Here is a 21,734-nt window from a genome sequence, read left to right on the forward strand (position 1 = left end):
GTCACTCAGAAACTCAGAGTTACAGCCTTGACCCCGCCTCCCGCCTTGACCCGCCTCCGCCATCACGAACAGCTTCTTCATCACACTGTGACCTTGGGCAAGATGGCGCAGGACAAGCTCCCGCTGATTGCGATGATTCCAGAAAGGCGGGCACCTTGCAAAGTGCTAGAGGGGTATGATAATCTTTTTGCAGTTATTTATAGTTTATTCAGTTCGTGCACCACAAAAAACTGCATCCCTGCCCCTTCGAATTCATCAAGATACCACTCTGACAAACACCTCATCTTTCTTCATCACACGCTTCAACCAGGGCCGTGCTTAGGGGCAGGCAGACGAGGCATCTGCCTAGGGCCCCGCACATTTCATTAAATAACAACCGTGGCGATCGTGATCTCAAGGGCCCGCACATACCCGATGCCTCCGCACGGGCCTGGCTTCAACCCCACCCAAAGATATATATAGATATATTTTCTATAGCTGTTCAATCTGTGCGACCCCTTTTCTTCACGAAGATGAACTGGCATCAGCAGAGCTGATATCAGAGCATGTCCCAGATTCTGACCTTGGTTCCTTGAGCTGTTACTGTTACCAGACAGACGATGGCGTCTTTGAGGTTTGCTTTTAATTCAAGAAAAAAATATATATCAGTGGACTTGAGGATGTCTTCATATGACAGCGCCATCTCGTGTCGGAGGCTGCACGGTGTCAGACTTCACGTCCTTAAAGCTCAGCTCAGGCAGGAAGCAATAAAACTGGCGCAAGATTATTAAACCCTGAAAGTCCTGTTTTTTTCACAGTTACATCCCCAGCCATTGACTTGACGCAGATCGATGGAAAACTAGGTTGGGGCAACATGGGTGAGGGTTTTTTTTTTTTTGGAGGGGGAAGGGGAGGTACCCCGTCCTGAGTTAACCGAAATAGAAATTTAAAAAAGAAGGGAAGTAAAGACAGCACGATGGCATTTTGGAGCACTCGCACTGAGTTGTGTGACCAGCACAAAACGGACCAACTCTCCTCCTCCTCCTCCGTCTTACTCTCTCTCCTTTCCACTCTCGTGCTGTTTGCTTGATCGATGATGGGCCACGCGCAGTGGCACGCGAACTTACCCGCACCAGACACAGCTCACTTCCGGTCTCCCCCTGCCCTCCCAGCCACCACTCTGAAACCCCCAGCCCTCGACCCCAGATATATTTATCGTCTGAGACTACCTACCCCAATACACGCCGAGAAGACTTCTTAATGTTAGCGCGAGCACACGCATGCGCATGCGAGATTTTTTCTCTGACTTCTGCAGTCAGTGCCAGAATCCCACACCGACATCGGGACTGCGACTTCCGGTTGGCCCAGGGAGGATCTGCGATGGAGGCCGTGTGGTTATTCCCAGTGAAGGTTGATCCACAAAAATATCGGAGGCTGCTGCTGTTCCAACCTTATGCTGATCTCTTTCCTTCTTCACGCAAACTCAGTCATCTGCATCCACAGCTACCACGCTGACTGCGTTGCAAATTTATGATTTCACCTTTTGATTAATTAGCTGTGTTAAATGTTTTCTTCATATCTTAGTAATAGGTTTGCCTGTACTCATAATAATCTTGCATCGACGTTTTCTTTAGCGCTCGTCTGCTTCCTTCACAGCCATCATCATCATCATGAGTTTGTTCTACACAAATTTCTTCACAAATCGAAATTATTGAACGACCCACAATTTTAAATGTTACCAAAGAATCTCTTTTTTTTTTAAACTGTTGAAATCAGCAAAATTTCCGAAATAACTTTGCAAAGAACCAGAAATTAAGTGATAAATGCAAGGCAATATTCTAGTAATAATTTTTATTCAGGCGCCGAAATATCATTCAAACCGTTAAAATAGTAAGCGAGAACTAAGCGCAAAATCAGCAAGTTTGGTGCAAGAATTATTTACTTACTTACCATCGGTGTTCAAATTCTTAATAGCGGGTTATTCGTTTAGAATGGTTTACTGTTATCACAGGAAATAGGGAGCAAAAGTCTATAAATAGTCTACACTTTATAGTATACCACCTTCATCAGCTGTAACACTATGTAAACAGAAATAAACACAGACATAACTTTTCTACAATCTTCAACCGCAAGAAATGGTCGGTCCTCTCTGTTTCTGGAGTGTATGCAAACGAATGTAAATGACGCACGTGCCCAGAAAAAGCTGCATGACCGGTTACAAGAAGCAGCAGTCCGTCCCTGTTGGAGATGAACAACAATCTCTCACGCCGGCGGCCTCTCTGGCAGGCAAACGTGACTGATCTGACATCGGAGTCTTTGTGTAGGGGGCAGATGAGGGTGATAGTGGGGGACACTACAGCAGACAAGTCACTCTGTGTGTTTGTGTGCGTGCCGTCGTGTGTTGGTGCATGAGACATACAACTACAACCAAAGGCATGTTTCAACTAATTCGCCGTCCCTTCTCCGCATCCAGTGTTTTCTCACAACCACAGGAGAAACACAACCCCTGGGTTAACAGGTCAGCAACACGAAACAAGGCCGATCACCCAGTTGTGCTTAGAAGAATTAATGTTCCTGACTCGCTCTTGCTTGTTCTCTTTTCTCCATCAATTATCAGTCACCTCCTCTTTCTCTCTCTCATCCTCTCTCTTTCTCTCCCTCTAAAAATTACCACAGTCGTGTCTGTATTTGCGTGTGCGTGTGTGTTTAGACGAGAGGTTGAGATTACGATGTGTGGCCCTTCACCTAGTACCCATGCGCCATCGCGCATCACCGCCTGACCCCGTGACAACGCCCTCGGTCACCACTCGCCGCGTTTCACAAAACTTTAAATCACTCGGCCTTTTACCACGTCAGCATCTATCTTCCACACTGTATATGCTTGCTGAAAGCCCACTTGGAGATAGTCACGATGCATCATTATTGTACACTCCAACGAACTGCTTACGTAGCACAGATAATGACTTCAACGCCTGCTGTCAGCTGACTGGGGGAAGAAGGTCAGGCTCGCCGGTTATCCTGCGACGAAGAGTGAGTGGTGTGTGGGTGAAGGGAACGGGGGGTTGCGAGAGAGAGGGAGGGTGTGTTGAAAACACTCCGTTTTGTGGTTTGTTTTTATCCAAGATGAAAAATAAAACTTCCCAGGTTGTTGTCTTGGTATGGCAGTACTCGCGTGCCCTTTCTGTACTCAGCACATGTTGACCTGTTCTTCCACAAGAAAAGGCCAAGGTGCTTAGCAGCGGCTTGTGTAAAGAAAGAAAACCCACTCCTCGTAATCATATCTAGCTAAAAATGTCCATCAGTAGTTACAGGTAGCTAATAATTTTACCCAGCGGAGGTCCTTTCTGGTGAAAAAGGAGGAGGGGGATTTAAGAGGCCCCCAGATAGCAGGTCTAGTCGTAAATCTTCAAATAAACATGTTCCTGATAAAAACATACTCTTACTCCGTGTGTGTGACAGTGAGATAGTGAATAATAAAAGACGACAACATCATATTCACTACAACATAAACACTGTATCAAAACTAGCTTTGTAGTTCGAACGAAGTCTTTCTCAGTATTATCGGGTGCCTGTTAGGTGAGCACCCCCCACTAAGGTCTTACCTGCAGGTGTAAGGCAAATATACACCTGCACGATCATCTTTCTCACCAGCTGTGTTGAGAGGGCGATGGTTAAACCTCTCTACATCCTTATGTATTAGTGCTCAAATAAGGTCTCCACAAAACGTAGCCATTTATCGGACACAGAGATGTAGCTGCTGTGTTCTTACATAACACGAGAGTTATGCATATCCTTTGGTAGTACCTATTGCATAACCGACACATCCTTTTCTTTTAAAAATAAAACGGGTTTCGTGTGAACATTTTGATGCCATGAACTTACCTTTGACCTCTGACTCGTAAACACCTAACAGGACCTCCAGCAGTATCCGCACCAGGAGCAGCGACGCCAGCGGTGGCTGCACATGCTGTTGAAGCTGACGTTGTGCTTAGTCCTCCATATCTGTTCGTGATGTCGTGCACGCTGCTGCTGCTGCTGTCGTCGTAAGCGTTATCCGTGTGAGGTGGTGTGAGGCTAGCACCATCCACGTGAGACGAGCTGTCGATGCTGTTGTCGATGACACTGGTGGAGGAAGAGGAGGCAAGGTCCCAGCCTGTCCCGCTGCCAGCAACAACCATCACCTGAGCACAGTTGTCTCCCCTACCGCCACATCCAACGGCGTTGTCGTTCATATCGTCGTCGTTGCTGTCGGTGTCACCCGACTCGGCGTGGACCGCCACCCGGTGGGCAGGTGAGCGCAGCGGAGCGCCCAGCTGAGGCGATCCTGCTTTGAAGTCCGACACGCGACACCCTGCAGGTGTTTCCGTGCAGGAGGAGCTCGTCAGGTGGAGCAGGTGACAACCACTGCCAAAAGCTGCCACATCTGCACCGCCGCCGTCCGGGCGGGGACCCGCACCACCACCAGTGCCACCTCCACTATCATAGGGAAGTGCTCTTGCTTCCGGTGTCGGCGGTCCCTGGGACACTTGGATGGCGGCTAACGGGACACCAACGCGCAGGCCGCAGTGTGGTGCAGCAGATGCAACCGCAGCGGGGCTGAGGTTGGTGTCGTTGTTGCTGTCGTCAGCGCAAGAGAAACCGCGCAGATGAAACGGGATGTGAGGTGGCTCCACGGCCATTGTTGCATATTCAAACATCAGTCATAAACACCTCTTCCCACTTTCCTGCACGCCAGTCTTGGGGAGAATAAAGCAGCCATGCAAACACAACAAAAAAAAAACAACAACCTCGGCAGCACTGAAGCGACTCAGCAAAAACGCTCGGCGACCATGTCACGCAGGGCAGTGTCGCTCCAACGGCGATATCCGTTGTCATATATGCGTGTGAGTGTGTGTGTGCATGAGCGAGATCGTGTGTATGTGTGTGTGTGTGTGTGTATGTGTGAGTGAACGGCTTGTCAGTCACATGTACACTCCGGTGTTGCACACTTGATGTCCGAGTCAGTGCACACCGTCACACTTCCTCCGTCCGTCTTTCAAGTCCGACTCCTTACCCAGTACCGGCCCGAGTACTAACCCCCCATGCCGCTAACACCGCCACATGGAGCGCGGCCCTGCGACTATTCTTAGACGTAACCTCATGGTAACACAGCTGGCTGCGCGCGCCGCGTGACGTTCGACCAATCAGAGCGCCGCGCTTTGGCTCGCACGCGCCCAGCTGACGGTAGGCGGGGCCGGCGAATGGCGCGAGGACTAACAAACTGACCGGCGGCAACAAAAGTTGGTGTAACCACCCCGCGTGTTGTTTTCGTTTCCTGGTTACTTGTCCAAATGTTGTTTAGAGTGACGTCACCAATGGTGCTGGTCGTGCCAGACTGGCTGGGCAGGTGCTTGGGGGGAAAAATACACTCGCGCGCTCACGCACTCGAGCACGCGTTGTCGAGTCAAAGGGACACAAGCACTCCACGTAACTACGCCTTAAAGGGAGCAAACTCAAAGTTTATTGCCTGTGGTTAAAGGTGTATGAGAGTGCGAAACTGTTGTTATGGTTATTATTGTTATTATTGCGAATGACGTCAGAGCAACATTGTTTATCTCCGAACCTGGGTGAATACTATACTTTCTGTTTTCTTTGCATCAGAAACACGCATGCAAACAGACATGCGCGGGAGGTTAAAAACAAGAAAGCGAAACACGAATTCGTTACCGCGATGTTGTGAGGCTAACAGCCAGTGGGTGAGTTACAGTCACGTGTTGTCCTTGTTCTGTGCATGGTGATGTCTGTATTGGCTTGTTGTTTGAAAGCGGAAGAGATTTGTTTACTCGAAGCTGGGAAAGTCGTATCTTAAACTGAGCTCAAACGAGTGGTTTTAAAGTTTCATCCTCTCTTAGACATTTAACAGACGCGGTCATTTATTAGGTTACATGTCTATTTAGGTTGTCAGCCCCTCGCCACTACCAGTCAGCAATATTATCGCTCCCTGGCCTTACTTACGGACAATACAGAGGTTAAAGGACGACAACGTGATTAAACAAGACACAAGGTCATGAAGAAGAAGTCCCGATTAAAGTGCACACATCTTTTTATGAAATCAAAAGAAGGAGCAGAGGTCCTCCGTTAATCCCATACACACAAGTTAAAAATATGTATGCTTGTTTCTAAAGGAGACAGGTAGGAGCCGGGGTGCATGCATGCATGTGCGAAGTGCGAATATACGGGGTTTGTGTACCAGCCTCGGGGCGCAGCCCGAAGATTAATGCAACAGGAAAAACATGTCAGACTGCGGGGTCGTGTGGCTCATCTTGCAGGCAAGAAGCACGGGGGCTTCGAACCTCCCCCCTCTGGTCAGCCTTTCGCTCAGGGGAGTAGAGTGCATCTGCACTAGCTTGTAGATGATTGGGGCGAAGGTGGTTGTGTTTGTCTGCGTGGGTGGGAAACTATTCTTCGTGGTGAGGCAGCTTGCACATCTGTGTATGTATATTTGGGAAGTCAGTGGGAGGATGCAAAGGGGAGTCGGAGAGTGTGTGGGTGGGGAGGCAGGGAGGGAGGAGAGAGAGACTTGGCTGAAAACCTTATTTATCTACACGAGGTCAGCTTTGAAAATCCCGTGTGTTAATGCACTTCTAAATATTACCAGATAATGAGTGTGGGTTCATCTTATACCCTCCTTTTTTTGAAATCCACATTGACATAGATTGTTTTCTTCTACACTTTGCCTCACTTTTTTTCTTTATTGTTTCGCCCTATAATCAACGTCCTTAACTGCTGATATGTAGAAGATGAAGCAGATATGAGGAAAAAAAGCTGACTGATGCTTGTGACCCTAAAAATAGGTCCTTAAGGGAACCTATATGACGCCTGAGTTCACTGTGTCCACGTTCACATCAGACCCTCTCGTGTAAATGGTGCACAGGGATGAAAGAGTTCAACCTCGAGCGTATGAAATGTTTTTTCCGCCTGGACTTCCATGAGATTTTTCAGATACGGTGGTATGTAAGTATGTAGAATCGCGTTTTGTGCAATTATGGCTGCGACTGGATTAATTAAAGTATACAGGCGACAGATGAGTAGGATTTAGCTCAAAAATAGCTTATCATGTTATAAATTAGTGTGGTTGCTGTGTACGACACCCACACAGTTACTAACGAGTTTTTTTTCACAAAGCACAAACTGATTGCCTAAAGGCTGTTCAGATACGTATATTGTTGTCGGGACTAACACAATAAGCTGCATAAGTAGTACACAAAGCCCTCGGGTTCACGGCCACTTACAAAGCACACAGCAAAAATATGCACTGGCAAGTGGACATCTTGGCTGTGGTACTTGCATAAGGTAAAATAATGTCTGAAAATAATTACACACACAGAATGCCAAATACACGCAGAGTGCCTTGGACAGATTACAGTGAATTGAATCACACCAAGTTCTTACATAAGAATTCAATGGGTCAGGGTTAGGTCTTGTACTAACGAATTGTATTAATGGACTGCTTGCAAGACGATTTTTTTAGTTAACTACTAGAACGAGGCTGGTGTGCACAAAGCTTCCGTTTAGTAAAATTCATGGTTTAAGCTCACCGAGACTAACAGCGGATAACTTAGCAAAGAGGCTGAGCGTTGGCCTACAGACATCAGTCCACCTATACACTTCCGTGATCTGATTGTCATGCGACAATTACACAATCTGGTGTATCTGATGAAGGTCAGGACTGAATCTCATCGTCCTTCATTTTTTTTTTTAAAAAATCACTAAGTACTCAAAAGTATCTAAATTTCGTTTGACATTCAGGTTGCGGCAGAAGAGACTGAAGCAGCACACAGCACCCCGGTTATAGGTGAGAACTAGACACAGTTGCCTCAACTTTGTTGACTTCCTCTATTCTTGCTAATTCTATGTGTCTGTTTTTCTAGCGTCGATCTTTATAAAATATGCTTGAAGTAATTTAGAGTGACGACGACGCAATTCACATCCCACTCACTAGTATCATCAAAGACATTATATCATATATCATTTCATTCTCTTAATCCCTCTTTCATTCACAAGTCACGGCACACATGTCCGTGGCACAGGGCCTAAACCATACATAGAGGATTTCACTAGTCCACGTAGCTCCAGGACCTATCCCTCTCCAAACGGAAGAACTTTTTTTTTTTAGAAAGGGGGAACTTCATAAATAATGTATATCTAAACAGTCAGCTCTTGAGAGGTCAACGGATATCGCTACGTGTGTTCTGCAAAGTTAAAGGCAAAGCAAATGCATACCTGACAAATCTTCGTCTTTCAATGATGAATGTTTTAACCTCTTTTTATACTTTTAAACTTTAGGAGCAATTTTTTGCTTGGAGTAGGACTAGAAATTCCTATCCTAGATAGCCAAAGTCCTATTTATATATTTTTTAGTAGTACGTAGGTATTTGTATGTCTTATGTAATGAATACTAAATTCAATAGCTTTGAACTCTTTTATTGCTGCAAGTGAAATCCCTTGCATCATTCATGCCATATAGATCGTCACATCCGGTCGAAAGTAGCGAGTAGGCGGCCTTGCCGGTCACCTAAAGCCGTTGGATGATCTATCTGCTCCCTATCTCCGTCAGGCATAAAAACAAGACTTGTGTCGGTTTGTGGCGGCTTAAGTGTGTCATAAATCTTCAAATCTACAATGTTTGCATTTTTTGTTTTTAGACCAACGTGAGACATGAAGTAAAACTGTCCTGAACTTTCTAGCCGTGGGGTTGAAGATATCCTGTGTTCGATGTGGGGTGTGAAACAGCCGCATGGTCTTCCTGCACTGTGTATGAAAGTGTATCAAGCGCGTTATCATTTCTCAAACTCATGAGTCACCCTGCTATTGACAACAGCTTGTTTTCCTCTCGGAACAATTTACAGCAAGACCTGAAGAGCTATTAAAACCCGTAAGCACAGTGTGCAATGGTTGCACTGAGCACCAACTTGCACCACGTGAGTAACAAAACATAGTCCTTCCGCCACGTTACTGCTCCTTTGCCGTTTGCACTGAAATAAACTACTGCTTGTGTGGTATTTCTTTGATCCCTGAGTGCCGCCTGATGATCAAGTGAAGGAATCAGGGGTTGAGGTGGGAAGGGGGGTCGGGATCTGAGTGTAGGAGGACTGCGTTCCATCAAAGGGTGGCCTCGCCCAACGTGTCAGGTGTGAAACAAATAGAGAGCTGGCGCGTGGGTCTCGATGGAAGAAATCTCGGATGTTCTCCCCTTCCTCCTCTTCTCACTGTTATCTTCCTTACCTCCTGTTCACAAGACAAAAAAAAAAAAAAAACTAAACCAACGGTTATTTATCGGACCATTATTCAGGCTTCCGAGCCTTTCGCCTACCTGTTCTGCTTCGCAAAGAATGCCATGGATGGAGAGATGGGATGTTGGGAGAAAACAACAATGAGCCCTTACCGCTTCGCGAAACTGCACACCCTTGCCTGATATTCAGCTATGAACTTTTGTAATCGCAACAATTTAAAGGTACACTATTAAAGATAGAGCTGCCTTGCCTGCAGGCACCAGACCCACCCTTATCTTTCCTCGCCTTCCTTGAGTGACTTTGTACGACTGACTGGGACTGAGATACCACAAATTTGAGAAAGTGGGAGTCAGTGACAGTATCGTAGGAGTCATAAACCTACACATGACACTTTTTGTTCTCACCCTTTCTTTTTTTACTAGTTTTTACTGTGTTGTAAAAAAATATAATACCATCTGTACTTAGCGCACATTGCGTAGAACTTAGTCTATCGTTTTATTCGTTTAGCTCTTATCGGTGATGACCAAGACTGTAAACCACTCTCCTGCTTAATTATATTTAACTGAGAAGAGTACAGCCTCTGAGTGACACTGTCGCACTGTTTGACCTTATGTCATGATGTTGTTTGTGAAGACCCTCGCTGTTTGTTGAAGTCTGTCTTTATCCCGCAGTACTCAGCTCAGAATATTCGGAAGTTCGTGGCGAGGGCAGGCCAGCCAGTCCACCTGCCATATATTTATTTGCTCTCATTTGCATGAAGTATATGTATGACTAGTTTAATAACATCCTGCAGCTCACTTCCAGGCCGGTGACTACCAATCCTTTACTGGCTTTGATGATAGGCTTTCCATCCTCATCTCTCTTTGCCTGTGTGTGAGCGTGCGTGCGTGTGCGTGTGTGTGAGAGAGAGAGACAAGCAGCAAGTTAAATTTTAACACAAGTCTTTCTCTCACCATCGCGGATAGGAAGTTCTCAACAAACTGACCCAAACAAATTATTTTCTGAAAAAAAAAACGAGCTCGTATGATAGTGCATATGAAAAACATTCGGAGACATCCTGTGTTTTGAGAAAAAAGAATTTTGATGGAAACTCTTCCTCAGTTCAATGTTTGTGCACTTCAAATTCTCTCTGGGTTTTTTTTTTTTCTGATCGACCAATGAAGTGCACTGGCTCTTTGTCACCTCCACCCACGCTGCTACAAAAGATCAAAAGCCTGCATCAACAGACCTCACGCTGGCTGCAGTCACGTGACAGGTCTTGCACTTTTTCCGCTTTCCTCCACGTGACGGCTTTGAATGGCGGATCCCCAATAAGCCACAGTTTCCAGAAAAAGAAAATGTCTCCACACATGCATGATGCTCAGTCCTCTGGCACCGAGGATGCACTGCTGTCCTTCACGAGATAAAAAAGCTGTTAAGCGGCTCATCGGTACGTCGATCAGATCAATCACTCACACACGCACGAACACACACACACGCGTATTCTCCACACACATACTGTTCTCTCTCTATTTCTATTATTATTCCTTGACTCAATGAGCTTTGATACAAAATGATTTGGCAATTCTTGTCTGTCAACATGTTTACCTCCAAATTGAAAGATCAGCTGTGTAGCCGGAAAATCTCATATTCATGGGCGACTCTGTGAACTCAGCGAGTGACGTCACTAAAGCTGTTTGTGTCCTGCAGTGCAAGGTGCACGCGCTCGAACTCTGTTGACCCTCTCCCGGCGTCAGCCTGTACTTTAGCTTCCCTCTCTACTCTCGATGTGAGCTGATAGGCAGCATTACTCCGCCCATTGATGTACACCACTCCTTATAACATCGGAAGAGTTCAAATGATCCTGTACTTGCAAAGATAAGAATCACTTTTCCCTGAAAAAAAAAAGAGTTAGAAGTGCAACAGAGAGAAGGAGAGAGCAAGGGAGAACCAGGGACAGGTGGAAAAACTGATAAACAGAGATAGCTACACACACATTCATCCACTTACACTTACACTTTGACATGGTCGTTACATTAAAATGTATGATCATCAGCACCTACAAACCATGTTCGTCGTGTTCACAAATTCTGTTATTCACGGTTAGTAACGCCATGAAAAGCACAGCTTCGCTCGGTAGCTTGCCGACGAGCACTCGCTGCACCACTTTGAGAACACGTGGGCTTCTCGTCTGCCGAGCGTAAGCGACGAGTAAAGCATTACAGCAGCCTTTGAAGTACAAAGAGATTTAGTCGATTAGTTGGCAAAGCTCCCCAGACACAGGGATGGTGGAAGGGGCTGCGTGGAGGCTGTTGGCGAGCGAAGCAGCAACTTTTTTCTCCACGAACGAACCACAACAAGTGAGCGTGATTTCTTCGAGAAGTTACCGAGATGTCAGTAGGGTGACACAGGCATAGTTTTGCACGTCGACGGGGAAGAAACACTCTAATCCATTAACAAATTATTTTAAACGGGAAACGAGAAAGAAGGTGGGGAGATTATTAAACGAGGACTCCTTCCCCTCCCAAGAACAGTCGAAAACAAAAATACATTATGAGATACTATCCAGTGAAAAACAACAGAGAAATACTTGTAGACATCAGGCGTCATTAAGCCTCATCCACCAAAGATAAGTTTGGACAAACATTTTGACCAAATTTGGTCATGATTGTTATATAGTAACTTTACTAAACCAGGTCAAACTTTCGTCCATTTTTGTCCTGTTAAGTTAAACTTAAATAAGTAAACATGTTTGGCAAATACATAGGGCAGAAGTTCATGCTTGAATTGTTAGTATTATGTCGGGTGCCTTGCAGTAAACTGTATTTATAGCACGATGAAATGAGAGTCGGTGTTCAAATGTCATCTCGTCTATTATGGGAGTACAAAGTACACAGCAAAACGTGACAAGTTAATATATGTAATCAATGCATTTTCCACACATAAAAGTGTCTGTAGCGAACTCACGGCTGGTGTCCCTTCCTCCCTTTCTCTCTACATCGCACACACAGATACGCATAGACGTACGTCGTACATATGTACACGAGCTCACGCACATACATACACTCACACAAAGTATGAGTCAAGTGCAAGAAGACAATCGTGGAATAATATCCGGGTATTTACACTCCATCGCCGCATGCACAGGGATCCTAGCACTCCTCGCCTCGTCACACCACGTCTGTCGGCTGGCTTTGATGAGCGACCTGTTCGATATACCTGCACTGCCGAGCCCCGAACCCTGGTGTGCAGGGTACGATAGTCATCGTAAAGTCACGTGCTCAAACTGCGCACTTCCGGCGAACAGCTGCTTCTACACCGGCACCACCAGACATTGGAACACGGCGCAATGCGATGACAGACCAATCGTTGGAGCTGTTGTCTGTAAAGTCATCGTCTACAGTTCAGCTAGTGCTACGTCTGTTTGTTAAGCATTTTATGGAATGCGGTGAATAAGTGAATAAGTTTAATTAAAATACTAAATAACTGGAGGAATAAGTTTCTTACGCTGCCATAAAAATATAAATATCTAAAGCATGTTCAGTGAAACGGAACTGAAACGAAGAGAGCTTCTGAAGTCTCTTTGAAACAAAATTAATATTAATGATCACGTGATGACAGCTGTCCATACCAGTCCCACATGTTGCTGTGAAGGCAGTGAACTGTCCAACAATGTCAAAGTAATTATTACATTTCCGGATAAGAACTGGCTTTTGTTTGATTGTTTTGTGGGGAAGGAGGAGATGTACAGTTAAATCGAAACTAATGGAGTAGCCATCGCTACCATTGTTCTCAGAAACCTTGAGTAAACATTGAAAACAAGTTTGAGGGTCGCGTTATCAGGAGAAAACAAAAAAAACCTTCTTTCGTCCTCCATCTGACCGGCCATGAACTTGGACTAGACGTGCCTTTTGGATCCTGTGAAGGTTAGACGAAGAAAACTTCCTGCTTACTGTCGGCGACCTCACAATCTTCGCCGCCTCAGCACCATGTCGCTTATCGTCCTGTCCACCTTGGCGACAGCTGCGATGACGGTTGGAATTTAAAAGCTGATCAAGAATTCTTCTTCTTGCATGGCGACTGTCGGTTGGCCAAGACAGCATTCTTTTCTCATCAAGTGTCGGGGAAAGAAAGTCATGGTCAGCTGGGAATTATTATTTCTGATGCAAACTTTTACTTTTTTCTGCCAGAGCTGGAACAATTACCGTTACCGACTTGAGATGGTTAGCGTTTATTTGACGGGAAAGAGCAATCATAATTATTATAGGTTTAGCAAGCCCACGACAGGCTGCTAATATAAGTGTTCTTATGTTCTTATGTTTAACTGGTCAAAGAGAGTTATTACTTTGTAGACTGCACCAGAACTATATCCTACTGTTTTATCAGCTTCTACATTTTTTTCCTTCTTCTGATGACTGTTGGCAATGTACCTAAAACTGCATAATAACAATCAGCAACAAAAGTAATTTCAAATAAAGTCTTAATTTACATCTCTTTACTTATAAGTAATGTAAAGGTTTTGAAAAAGTGTATTTATTTATTAATACTGCACACGAACAGATCCTTGATCTTTCATAAACCGATAAGCCATCTCCGCGAGCTCTTCTGTAAACAAGGGAAAATAAATGATTCCTGCTTCAAAGTGTCAGATCACTTCCCCGCACAGGGTTAATCACTTCGGTACACTTCTGAGGCTGAAAGAGAGTGGTTTGGGGACCTGTGGGTGAGTGTGTTGGTGGGTGAGGGAGGAGTTTCTGCAGCTGATGCAATGCCGTTAGCCGTCAATGCTCTGTAGCTAGATGGGTATGAGGTGCATAGTTCGGGTGTATTTCGCTATCGATAATTTGTCTTTTATCCATCACTAACTCACTCTTGCACGTGCATGCATGCATTGCTGCTTTTTTATCTGGTTCTTAAAGCGTCGAGTTGTTTATAATTAGTGTCTGCGTTTGTTTTGTTTTGTTGTTGTTGTTGTGTTTTTGTTTTGTTTTGTTTTGTTTTTTTGGGGGGAGGGCATTGCTTCCGTTCCCAGACTTTAAACAAAGCAGTTGGGGGGGGGGATGTTGTTTCTTCCCCCACCCTGTTTGAGCAGCTTCTGGAACGTTGTCAACTCAGGTGACTTCCTTCTTTTCAGACTGTAAACCGCTCTTCTGACCTCTGACCCTAGTACTGGTAGGTCTGCGGGTTCGCTGGTTCTAGCCCAGTGGTTTTCAAGAATGTTGGCGTCTTCATATGGAACCTATGCAGGCCTTTGCAATATTCAGTCCATGCGAGAATGCGACACTGTTGTCTTTCGATGAACTGAGGTCGTACGATGACCCCCGTCTTTCTGAAGGGTTGTACTATTTAGTAGGCCTTTTGGTTGTCACTCAATGTCATTCCCTCCTCTTTGATCCCTTATCATCTTCCTGATGGCACAATTCACTTTTGTACTTAAAAGCTTTTGAGTTAGCTTTTCCTTTTTCTCTTCAATGCTCTCTTCTGGTCACAGAGATCTATAATTCGTTCGTGGCCCAGTGTTGTTTCGTCTTCTTTTGATGCCCTAACACTTCCTTGGTCGTTAACGGTACCTCTTTGATGTTTCCGCCAGTGTCATATCACAGTCCCTCAAGGTCAGTTCGGCGAATTAACTTCGAACTTCGGCCTTAAAAATGTCCACAACATTTGAGTCTTGCAGCTTCTCCAAATGAAAGTAATTTCTGGGAATGTTTGAGTGGCGCTTAATCCTTTCCTTCAACTTCATGCTTGTTGCTGTCAGAATACAGAGAGGCAGACCTGCTGTGTCTGGCTGAAGCTTGGCTGATGAAACTTTACTTCCATGGCGGAAGTCCAAGACTAATGTAAGACCAGTTTCTTGGATCTGAATGTCAAAAACCGAAAAATATTCTAAATACTTTGAAGGGTGACCTACTTCAGTCCACTCTCTAGTATTTGTGTATATAATGGAGTAGATGTCTACAACTATACCTAGGCATCACAACTGATAACAAGCTAACCTTTACTCAATAAGCAAACTTTGTCCAAAACAGGACCAGCCGAGGATACATTTTTTTCTTATTGTTTCATAGATTTGGTGTGATATACTCCATGGTCTGCTGGTTGGGAAGTCTGAGCGTCAGAAGAAGGAATGTCTTGGAGCGTGTGGTCGATGCACGAGGAAAAGCAGGAATAACTGAGTCTTGTTACGAGCTGCAGGTGGTTGAGAAGACCAGGAAATTTATTGTTGATAAAAGTCACAGCATAGCTAAATACTATGAGCTCTTACCCATTGGACATGAGTACGACAAACAGGCACACACCCTCGCTAACTCACCCACACGCACACACATATACACAATCTCTATCTCTATCTCTATCTCTCACACACACAATCTCTCTCTCACAATCTCTTTCTCTATCTTACACACACACATATAAATATGTAATCACTCTCACACTCACACACACACATCATTTGGCCAACGTACGATCTGTCCTTGCCATCTTGCCCTAAGTATGTACTTTTCCATCCTCTCAAACTGAAATCAGTCAATCTCAGAAACACTTTCGTACCAAGTTTTATTGCACTTTTGAACAGGCATTCAAACGGCTGTAATCTATTTTCGTGAGTGAAGGAAGTGGGTGGAGAGCAGACTGTGACCTGTACGCACAACAGTTCTTGATGTACATTGTATAGTATAATACTGTGTTTATCCTTTATGGTGAGCACCGTGCCAAACTATCCAAGAGATGATTGTAATTGTCATTGTCACTGCCATGCCTAACGATTACATATACCTTTACATGCACTAATTACGACCTTTTACCTAATTACATACTCGCACAACCTCTCTATGACATTCACAACAGCAAGCTATTTAAGGCCATGCAATCCTCTCTTTCTATCTTTAACCCTCCCTCTCAATCTCTCTCTCTCATATTCCTAACACGAGAGATTAGTATTGACAACACGTTTAACTTTATTTGAGATGATTCAACAATTTTTTTAAAGTAGTTGATTCATGGGTATGGCTGCACAAGGCATCTTGCAGAACGGGAGACGCCCAGCATGCGTGGGCTTCGTGTGAGCATTACTGTGTACCTACCCACCTACCCACCTCCCCAGCTTGCCACGAAAACCACTTTTTACGATATATCCAGGGAAGGAAATGTCAATAAGGTGTTTAATACGATCCTGTTATGTTGTATGCGACTGTGGCTCGTTGTTTTTTTTTTTAATTTTATTTTATTTTAGAGAGAATAGGGAAAGAGAATTGCTCTATGGTTCATACTTTCTTCCTGTTCTTTCGCTCTGTACTCTTCGTGTATTATTCAGGGGCTGTAGTCATGAAGCAGAAGCTACATTACCTCATGGTCAGATATATATATGTATAAAATATTGTGTAATCCTATAGCTGGAAACAGTGCATACCTTCAGCTGATACTCCCCCGTCTAGAGTACGGTCCACATCCATGACTAGAGTGTTTGCTATAGTTTTAGGTACGAATAAACTAACCAGACTAATCTCTGTATTGTGCTCTTTGTATCGGACCTGGCGTGTACCCTGCATTGTGTCCTGTGTACCATACTGTGCTCTGTATACCGTGTTGTACTCTGTGTATATCCTTGCATGAAGTGTGCCATTACTATCATTATCTGTTCAACCATGAAATTATACACATCAACACGATACTTCGAACCCCCATGTCCCAGAAACACACCAAGACAGTTCCAGGACTAGAAGACACTCCAGCATCCCTCCCAGTATTTGGCTGCTTTCTTAGAGACACAGAAGTGGAGCTCAGAGCCTGTTGAGACTTGCTAAAATTTGCCTATCATCTTGCTGTAGGTTCTTGCTCCTCCTCAACTCTCCACTGAATCTGCAGGGCAGTGATTGACGGTTCCAAGCACGTGCCAGAGCGTGATGCGGTGGCCACAATCAGAAAGCCATTGGGTTGTCGGGGGGAAAGGGGAAAGAGGGTGCGTAGATATCGATAGATGCTCTTTCAGTGCAGATGAAACCAGTTTCTTGAACCTTGTTCATTCAGGAACAGGGCCTTTTCGCAAGCGGAAAATCGCTCGTTGAGCTCGACGCCCTTGACACACCCACCAACGCACTCATGCTTCTTCCTCGTACACAATCACCATACACGCGCGCGCACACACACACGCACACATATGAACATCTATTCTCTCTTTCTCTCTCTCACACACACACGAGCACTGTCGTCGCCGAACACACAAAAGGACTGCTGTGTGCGAGCACCACATTCAACTGCGGCCAGTGAGCTGAGCTCATTTCCTTCCCCGTCCTTAGGGTGTTGTCGTCGTCCAAAGCTCAGTCCTTGTCAGCGCGTAGTGCAGCTCCCTGATTGGATGGAGAACGGAAGGTGATGGCAGGAAAGTTCGAAGCCAAAGACTTCGACTAAGTACTGGGCTTCATTCCTCTACCTTATATCATCTCTGAGTTGAAACACCATCATTCTGCATAAACTGGATGCGAGTAATGTTTGATACCTTAAAATTGCAGTTCATAATCTTTTTCTACACACATAAGAAGTGTACATCTGTGACATAACTGGACAAATAAGGACAAATGTGTGATTGATAATTTTTTTCAAATAACCGTTATTTAACTAAATTTGAGCAAAGGTTATTTTTTCTGCGTAAAAGGACTTAAGAAGACATGTAGAATATATGACTATATTTGGTACATGTTTACAGAACAATATTGCTAACGTGGCTATGTATTGGACAGTATGTGTCCATTTTAGAATTATCTTTGTGCGTTACAAAAGTAAGTTCGCAAACATCTCCTAGAAAATGAACTTTGAGCAAGAAGCTTTGATAAGACAGTCAACTGGTTAGTGACCTCGTCTTATGATTCAGGAGCATCAACACCAGGAACCGTTGCGTGGCTCGGTACAGGGAAACAGATGCCGCCTATTAGATCTGCTGATAATCAAGAGGTAACCGTTGAAGCCGCACATATTAAGCAGGGGCCGTAATCACGACACGAACGTAGGTCGTTACTTGTGCTTTAAGGAAATCAAGGGAGAAAAGTTTTCTCCGTAGTTAAAACGCAATGTGCAGACCCCAAGGATATTGCTTTATTTTTACCCCAAGAGATCCTTGACACTGAGTTATAACTACGGTACCAGGGATACAGCAAAATCATCGGAGTCAGGACACCACTTTATAGCTACAGACCTAACCCTTGGTTTTCTCAGGACTACAATTTACCCTCGCTTCATGATTACAGCCCCAGATTTAAAGCAGACTTTGGGTAGGAATATATATATCTGCTTCATAACTGTGACCCCAGAGTTAGGGTTATGGTTATGGTTCATGTTCTGAAGCATTTTCGCTGGTTGCACGTGTCTGGCTTGAAAACCTCAGCTTTCTACACTCGTTACCGGAGGCAGAGAACCACGACCCGCTCTGTGTTTGATCCTATTCTGTACTCGGTGGGCGAATTGTTTATTTAACGATCGTGTAGTTGCACTGCTGTGTCTGATTTATTGCAGAAGTGATTATGTCGATACGTCAGATAACAGATAACAGCGGGTGAGCACATATTGGTGGGTCTAGTGTCAATACTTCCCTGTATGAAGAGTTGGGGGGTCAGCAAACATCGGCGGAAGCCAGCATCTCTTGACATGGTTAATATTCAAGTCGAGTCAGCGCGCATTGTCCAACTGTCGTGACCAGAAGCTATTTATAGCACGGACATGCGAGCCGCCGACGTCCACCGCGCCGTTGGCTCTTCAGCTAAGAACATCTTCTCGCTTATCGCGAGACATCACGCGACGAGATTTTTCCTCTAGCCGGAAGTTGGCCGTAAAACTTTGAAATGACGTCAGGGACGTCTGGTCCTGTTACAGGACTGCATGGCTTGGAATAACGGGTCCATCCTCCCAATCTACCCTGACTGGCGGAACACGCGAATATATTCCATCGCAGCTTTGCAGGAAGCCAGAGGTCGAGAGAGAGAGAGAGAGAACATAGTAGACATTAGAGTGAGACCAATCCAGCATTACAGGTGTAAATCTGAAACCTGATCCATGGACATACATTCTCCTGCAAGGCCTGAAAAAAATATATCCCCTAGGTGTTGTGTCCGTTATAAAGTATGCAAGCCGGTGAATACTGGGTCGATTCGCGCGGAAAGTTTATTAATTAATTTTACTTACTTTTGCTCCTTTTTTAGAGGAGGGAGAGGAAGAAAATAGTCGGGAGGAAGGCGTCGTGGCTGGTGGTTAAAGCATTCAAGTTTGGAGGCTTGCCGGTTCGAGACTCGTCAGTGCCTGTGACTACAAAACTCCTCAGGTCACCAGCATATGGGTGCATCAGGGAAAGTAAAAGACTGAAAAGGAGAAGGTTTGGCTTCTCCGTTCATCTACGTGCTCTAGAAGCGATGAACCACTTACCTTCACTACCCCTCCACCCTTCGTCCACCACTAGCTTACGTGACTTTTACTTCTGCCCTGCCGCTAACACCACCACCAATAATCCTCCTCATCCTCATCCTCATCCTCATCCTCATCTCATCATCCTCATCATCATGCTCTCACCTTCACCGGAACCGATGGTAACGTTATCTGCAAGCGCCGCCCATCGGAGAATGTTAATGAATACTTTCCATTAAATAGCAAACTGAAGACTTTGTTAGAAACAGAAAGTAAACTGCAGAATTCCTTAACTTATACATACAATCTGCTGATTGTCTCCACCATATCCTATATCAGCGTTAATTAACCAGCTCTTTCCGCACAAACCTGTGGTCGGAAGATCCCCAGACCCTCAAGGCTCTCTGGTTTCCTCGAGAACTCTAAAAACAACAGAGGCGTGCATGTGTGTGTCAGTTGAGAAGTGCGGCATCGCTCATTTATTTCTTACTGACCCGCGAGTGTTTTCTTTGCTGCTGCTGCTGCTGCTGCTGCTGCTGCTGCTGCTGCTGCTGCTGCTACTGCTGCTGCTGCTGCTAATCAGGAATGGAGGAGAGGCCCTCGGCGCCTGTTTACAACCGACCATCCGTGCAGGTAGCTTAGGGGCATCCGGTCGTGCGATTGTTTGATGTGCCGCGGTGAAGCGTACCCATGATTGTATAGATGTAAGCTGGCTGCATGTGTGAATTAGAAGAAGAAACGATTATATTAAAGCGATTTATTTCAGCTTGTAATATGATGGTACAATTTTAGTTCTTATGTTTGTCAGCTAGCCTGGTGTTTGTTTTGTTTGTTTTGCTCATTGTTTATGTGTATGTTTAGAGACTGGGTGTTCTATTGCTTTCCAACCTTGCACAACAGGATTACTGTTAAATCAGGTGGAGTGATTGAATCGTTTTTGTCGGCACTAAACAAGGATTATAGAAAAAATGTGTAGAATCTTTCCTTCTTCTCAGCTAGAAATCTCAGTGATATGAAGAAAGCGGCATTCGGTAATGGAACAATTTCTGGAACCGATTATCTCCACCAACATTCTGAAGATGTCTTGCTTTTTTTTTTTTTTTATCCTCTGAAGTGCACTATCAACAAGTAGCCGGACTCCAGAGCTGAAACCGTCCAGGAAGGTGCTGACCTGAGATGTGAAGCAAACAACTCCTGTCCTGTGGAGAGCGTGTTCGAGGTACAGTCAAGCAGGAGGGGGATGTGATGGGGTGAAGGGTGAGAATGAAAGATTGATTTCCTTCTCTTTATTCACCCCTCGTGTCTCGGCAGTTATGGACATTGCCTCTCGCAAGAGGACGAGAAAAGCCGCTCATAACCCGTTCGTCCCACTAAGCTCGCTCATCTCCATAAAAGCTTGCTGTCACTCCCCCATCTCTCCATCCCTTCCTCGCCTGAAACGGTGGCGAGTCTTCGGCACTCTGGAAGCTCCCTACTTCCACCACCACTACACACACAACCACCACCACCACCACCACCACCAATTCCCCCCACCCTTCCGCGTCGCAGCTCGGACTCATTATTGTCGAACAGCGCCACCAGCACTTAAAGCGCCCCTTGAGAATGAAAACCTTCGTCATGCTTTATCCCGGAGGATTCGCTCTTCGCATGGCCATGCTTCTGCTCACAGGCGTTGCGGGAAATTTCCGCTTCCGATGACGTTAGCTGCACGTGCACGTAGTCGATGGTGGGGGTAGTGGGAACAGAGGAAGAGAGGAAGGGGTTAGGCGAAACCGTTTCTGTCTCAGCGACTGTAGATACGTACACTTCGCCTTGAAAGAGGGAGTGAGAGAAGGAGAGGGAGAGAGAGGGGGGAGAGAGATTACTTTTTTTCCTCACTTTCTCACAGGCTGCCATTTTTGTGATGATATTGTTCACACAACATGCTGTTTATACTTTTGCATGTTGTGTACACTCCGGCATCTTCTTGTGCGTCGTCTTCTCTCTATATATATATATTCTTTTTCACTTTTTAAAAATGGCTCTAAAAGTGTTGTTGTATTTAGATGTATTGTTTCTCAACTGTTTCATGTAGAGCAAGTATGTGGGGTATAAGTGTTGACAGTGATATTATAT

The 21,734-nt window shown here is 45.1% G+C and overlaps 1 protein-coding gene and 1 long non-coding RNA gene across 5 annotated transcripts in view; both read right to left on the bottom strand.

Moving 5' to 3' along the window:
- Positions 1–5,107, bottom strand: part of LOC112553445 (iroquois-class homeodomain protein irx-1-like) — a 123,874-nt gene extending 118,767 nt beyond the window's left edge. The window contains exon 1 of one of the 3 annotated variants that reach the window (XM_025220702.1): positions 3,862–5,104. In XM_025220702.1, the coding sequence (XP_025076487.1) occupies positions 3,862–4,676 (815 nt within the window). In that variant the 5' untranslated portion in view covers positions 4,677–5,104. Of the gene's footprint in view, positions 1–3,861 lie in introns of all 3 variants that reach the window. The other 2 variants (XM_025220785.1, XM_025220865.1) reach the window with 2 other exon arrangements.
- A 5,270-nt stretch (positions 5,108–10,377) lies between these two features.
- On the bottom strand, positions 10,378–12,595 carry LOC112571273. Of its 2 annotated transcripts, none has more exons than XR_003100783.1 (3): positions 12,301–12,595; positions 10,839–11,125; positions 10,378–10,644 (listed from the first exon to the last, which is right to left on the bottom strand). It is a non-coding gene; the product is annotated as an uncharacterized LOC112571273 (long non-coding RNA). The 2 variants fall into 2 exon arrangements; XR_003100782.1 differs by lacking the exon at positions 12,301–12,595 and adding an exon at positions 12,198–12,277.
- Between the last annotated feature and the right edge of the window lie 9,139 nt (positions 12,596–21,734).

The sequence above is a fragment of the Pomacea canaliculata genome, linkage group LG1, assembly GCF_003073045.1.
Source record: "Pomacea canaliculata isolate SZHN2017 linkage group LG1, ASM307304v1, whole genome shotgun sequence".
Lineage (NCBI taxonomy): Eukaryota > Metazoa > Mollusca > Gastropoda > Architaenioglossa > Ampullariidae > Pomacea > Pomacea canaliculata.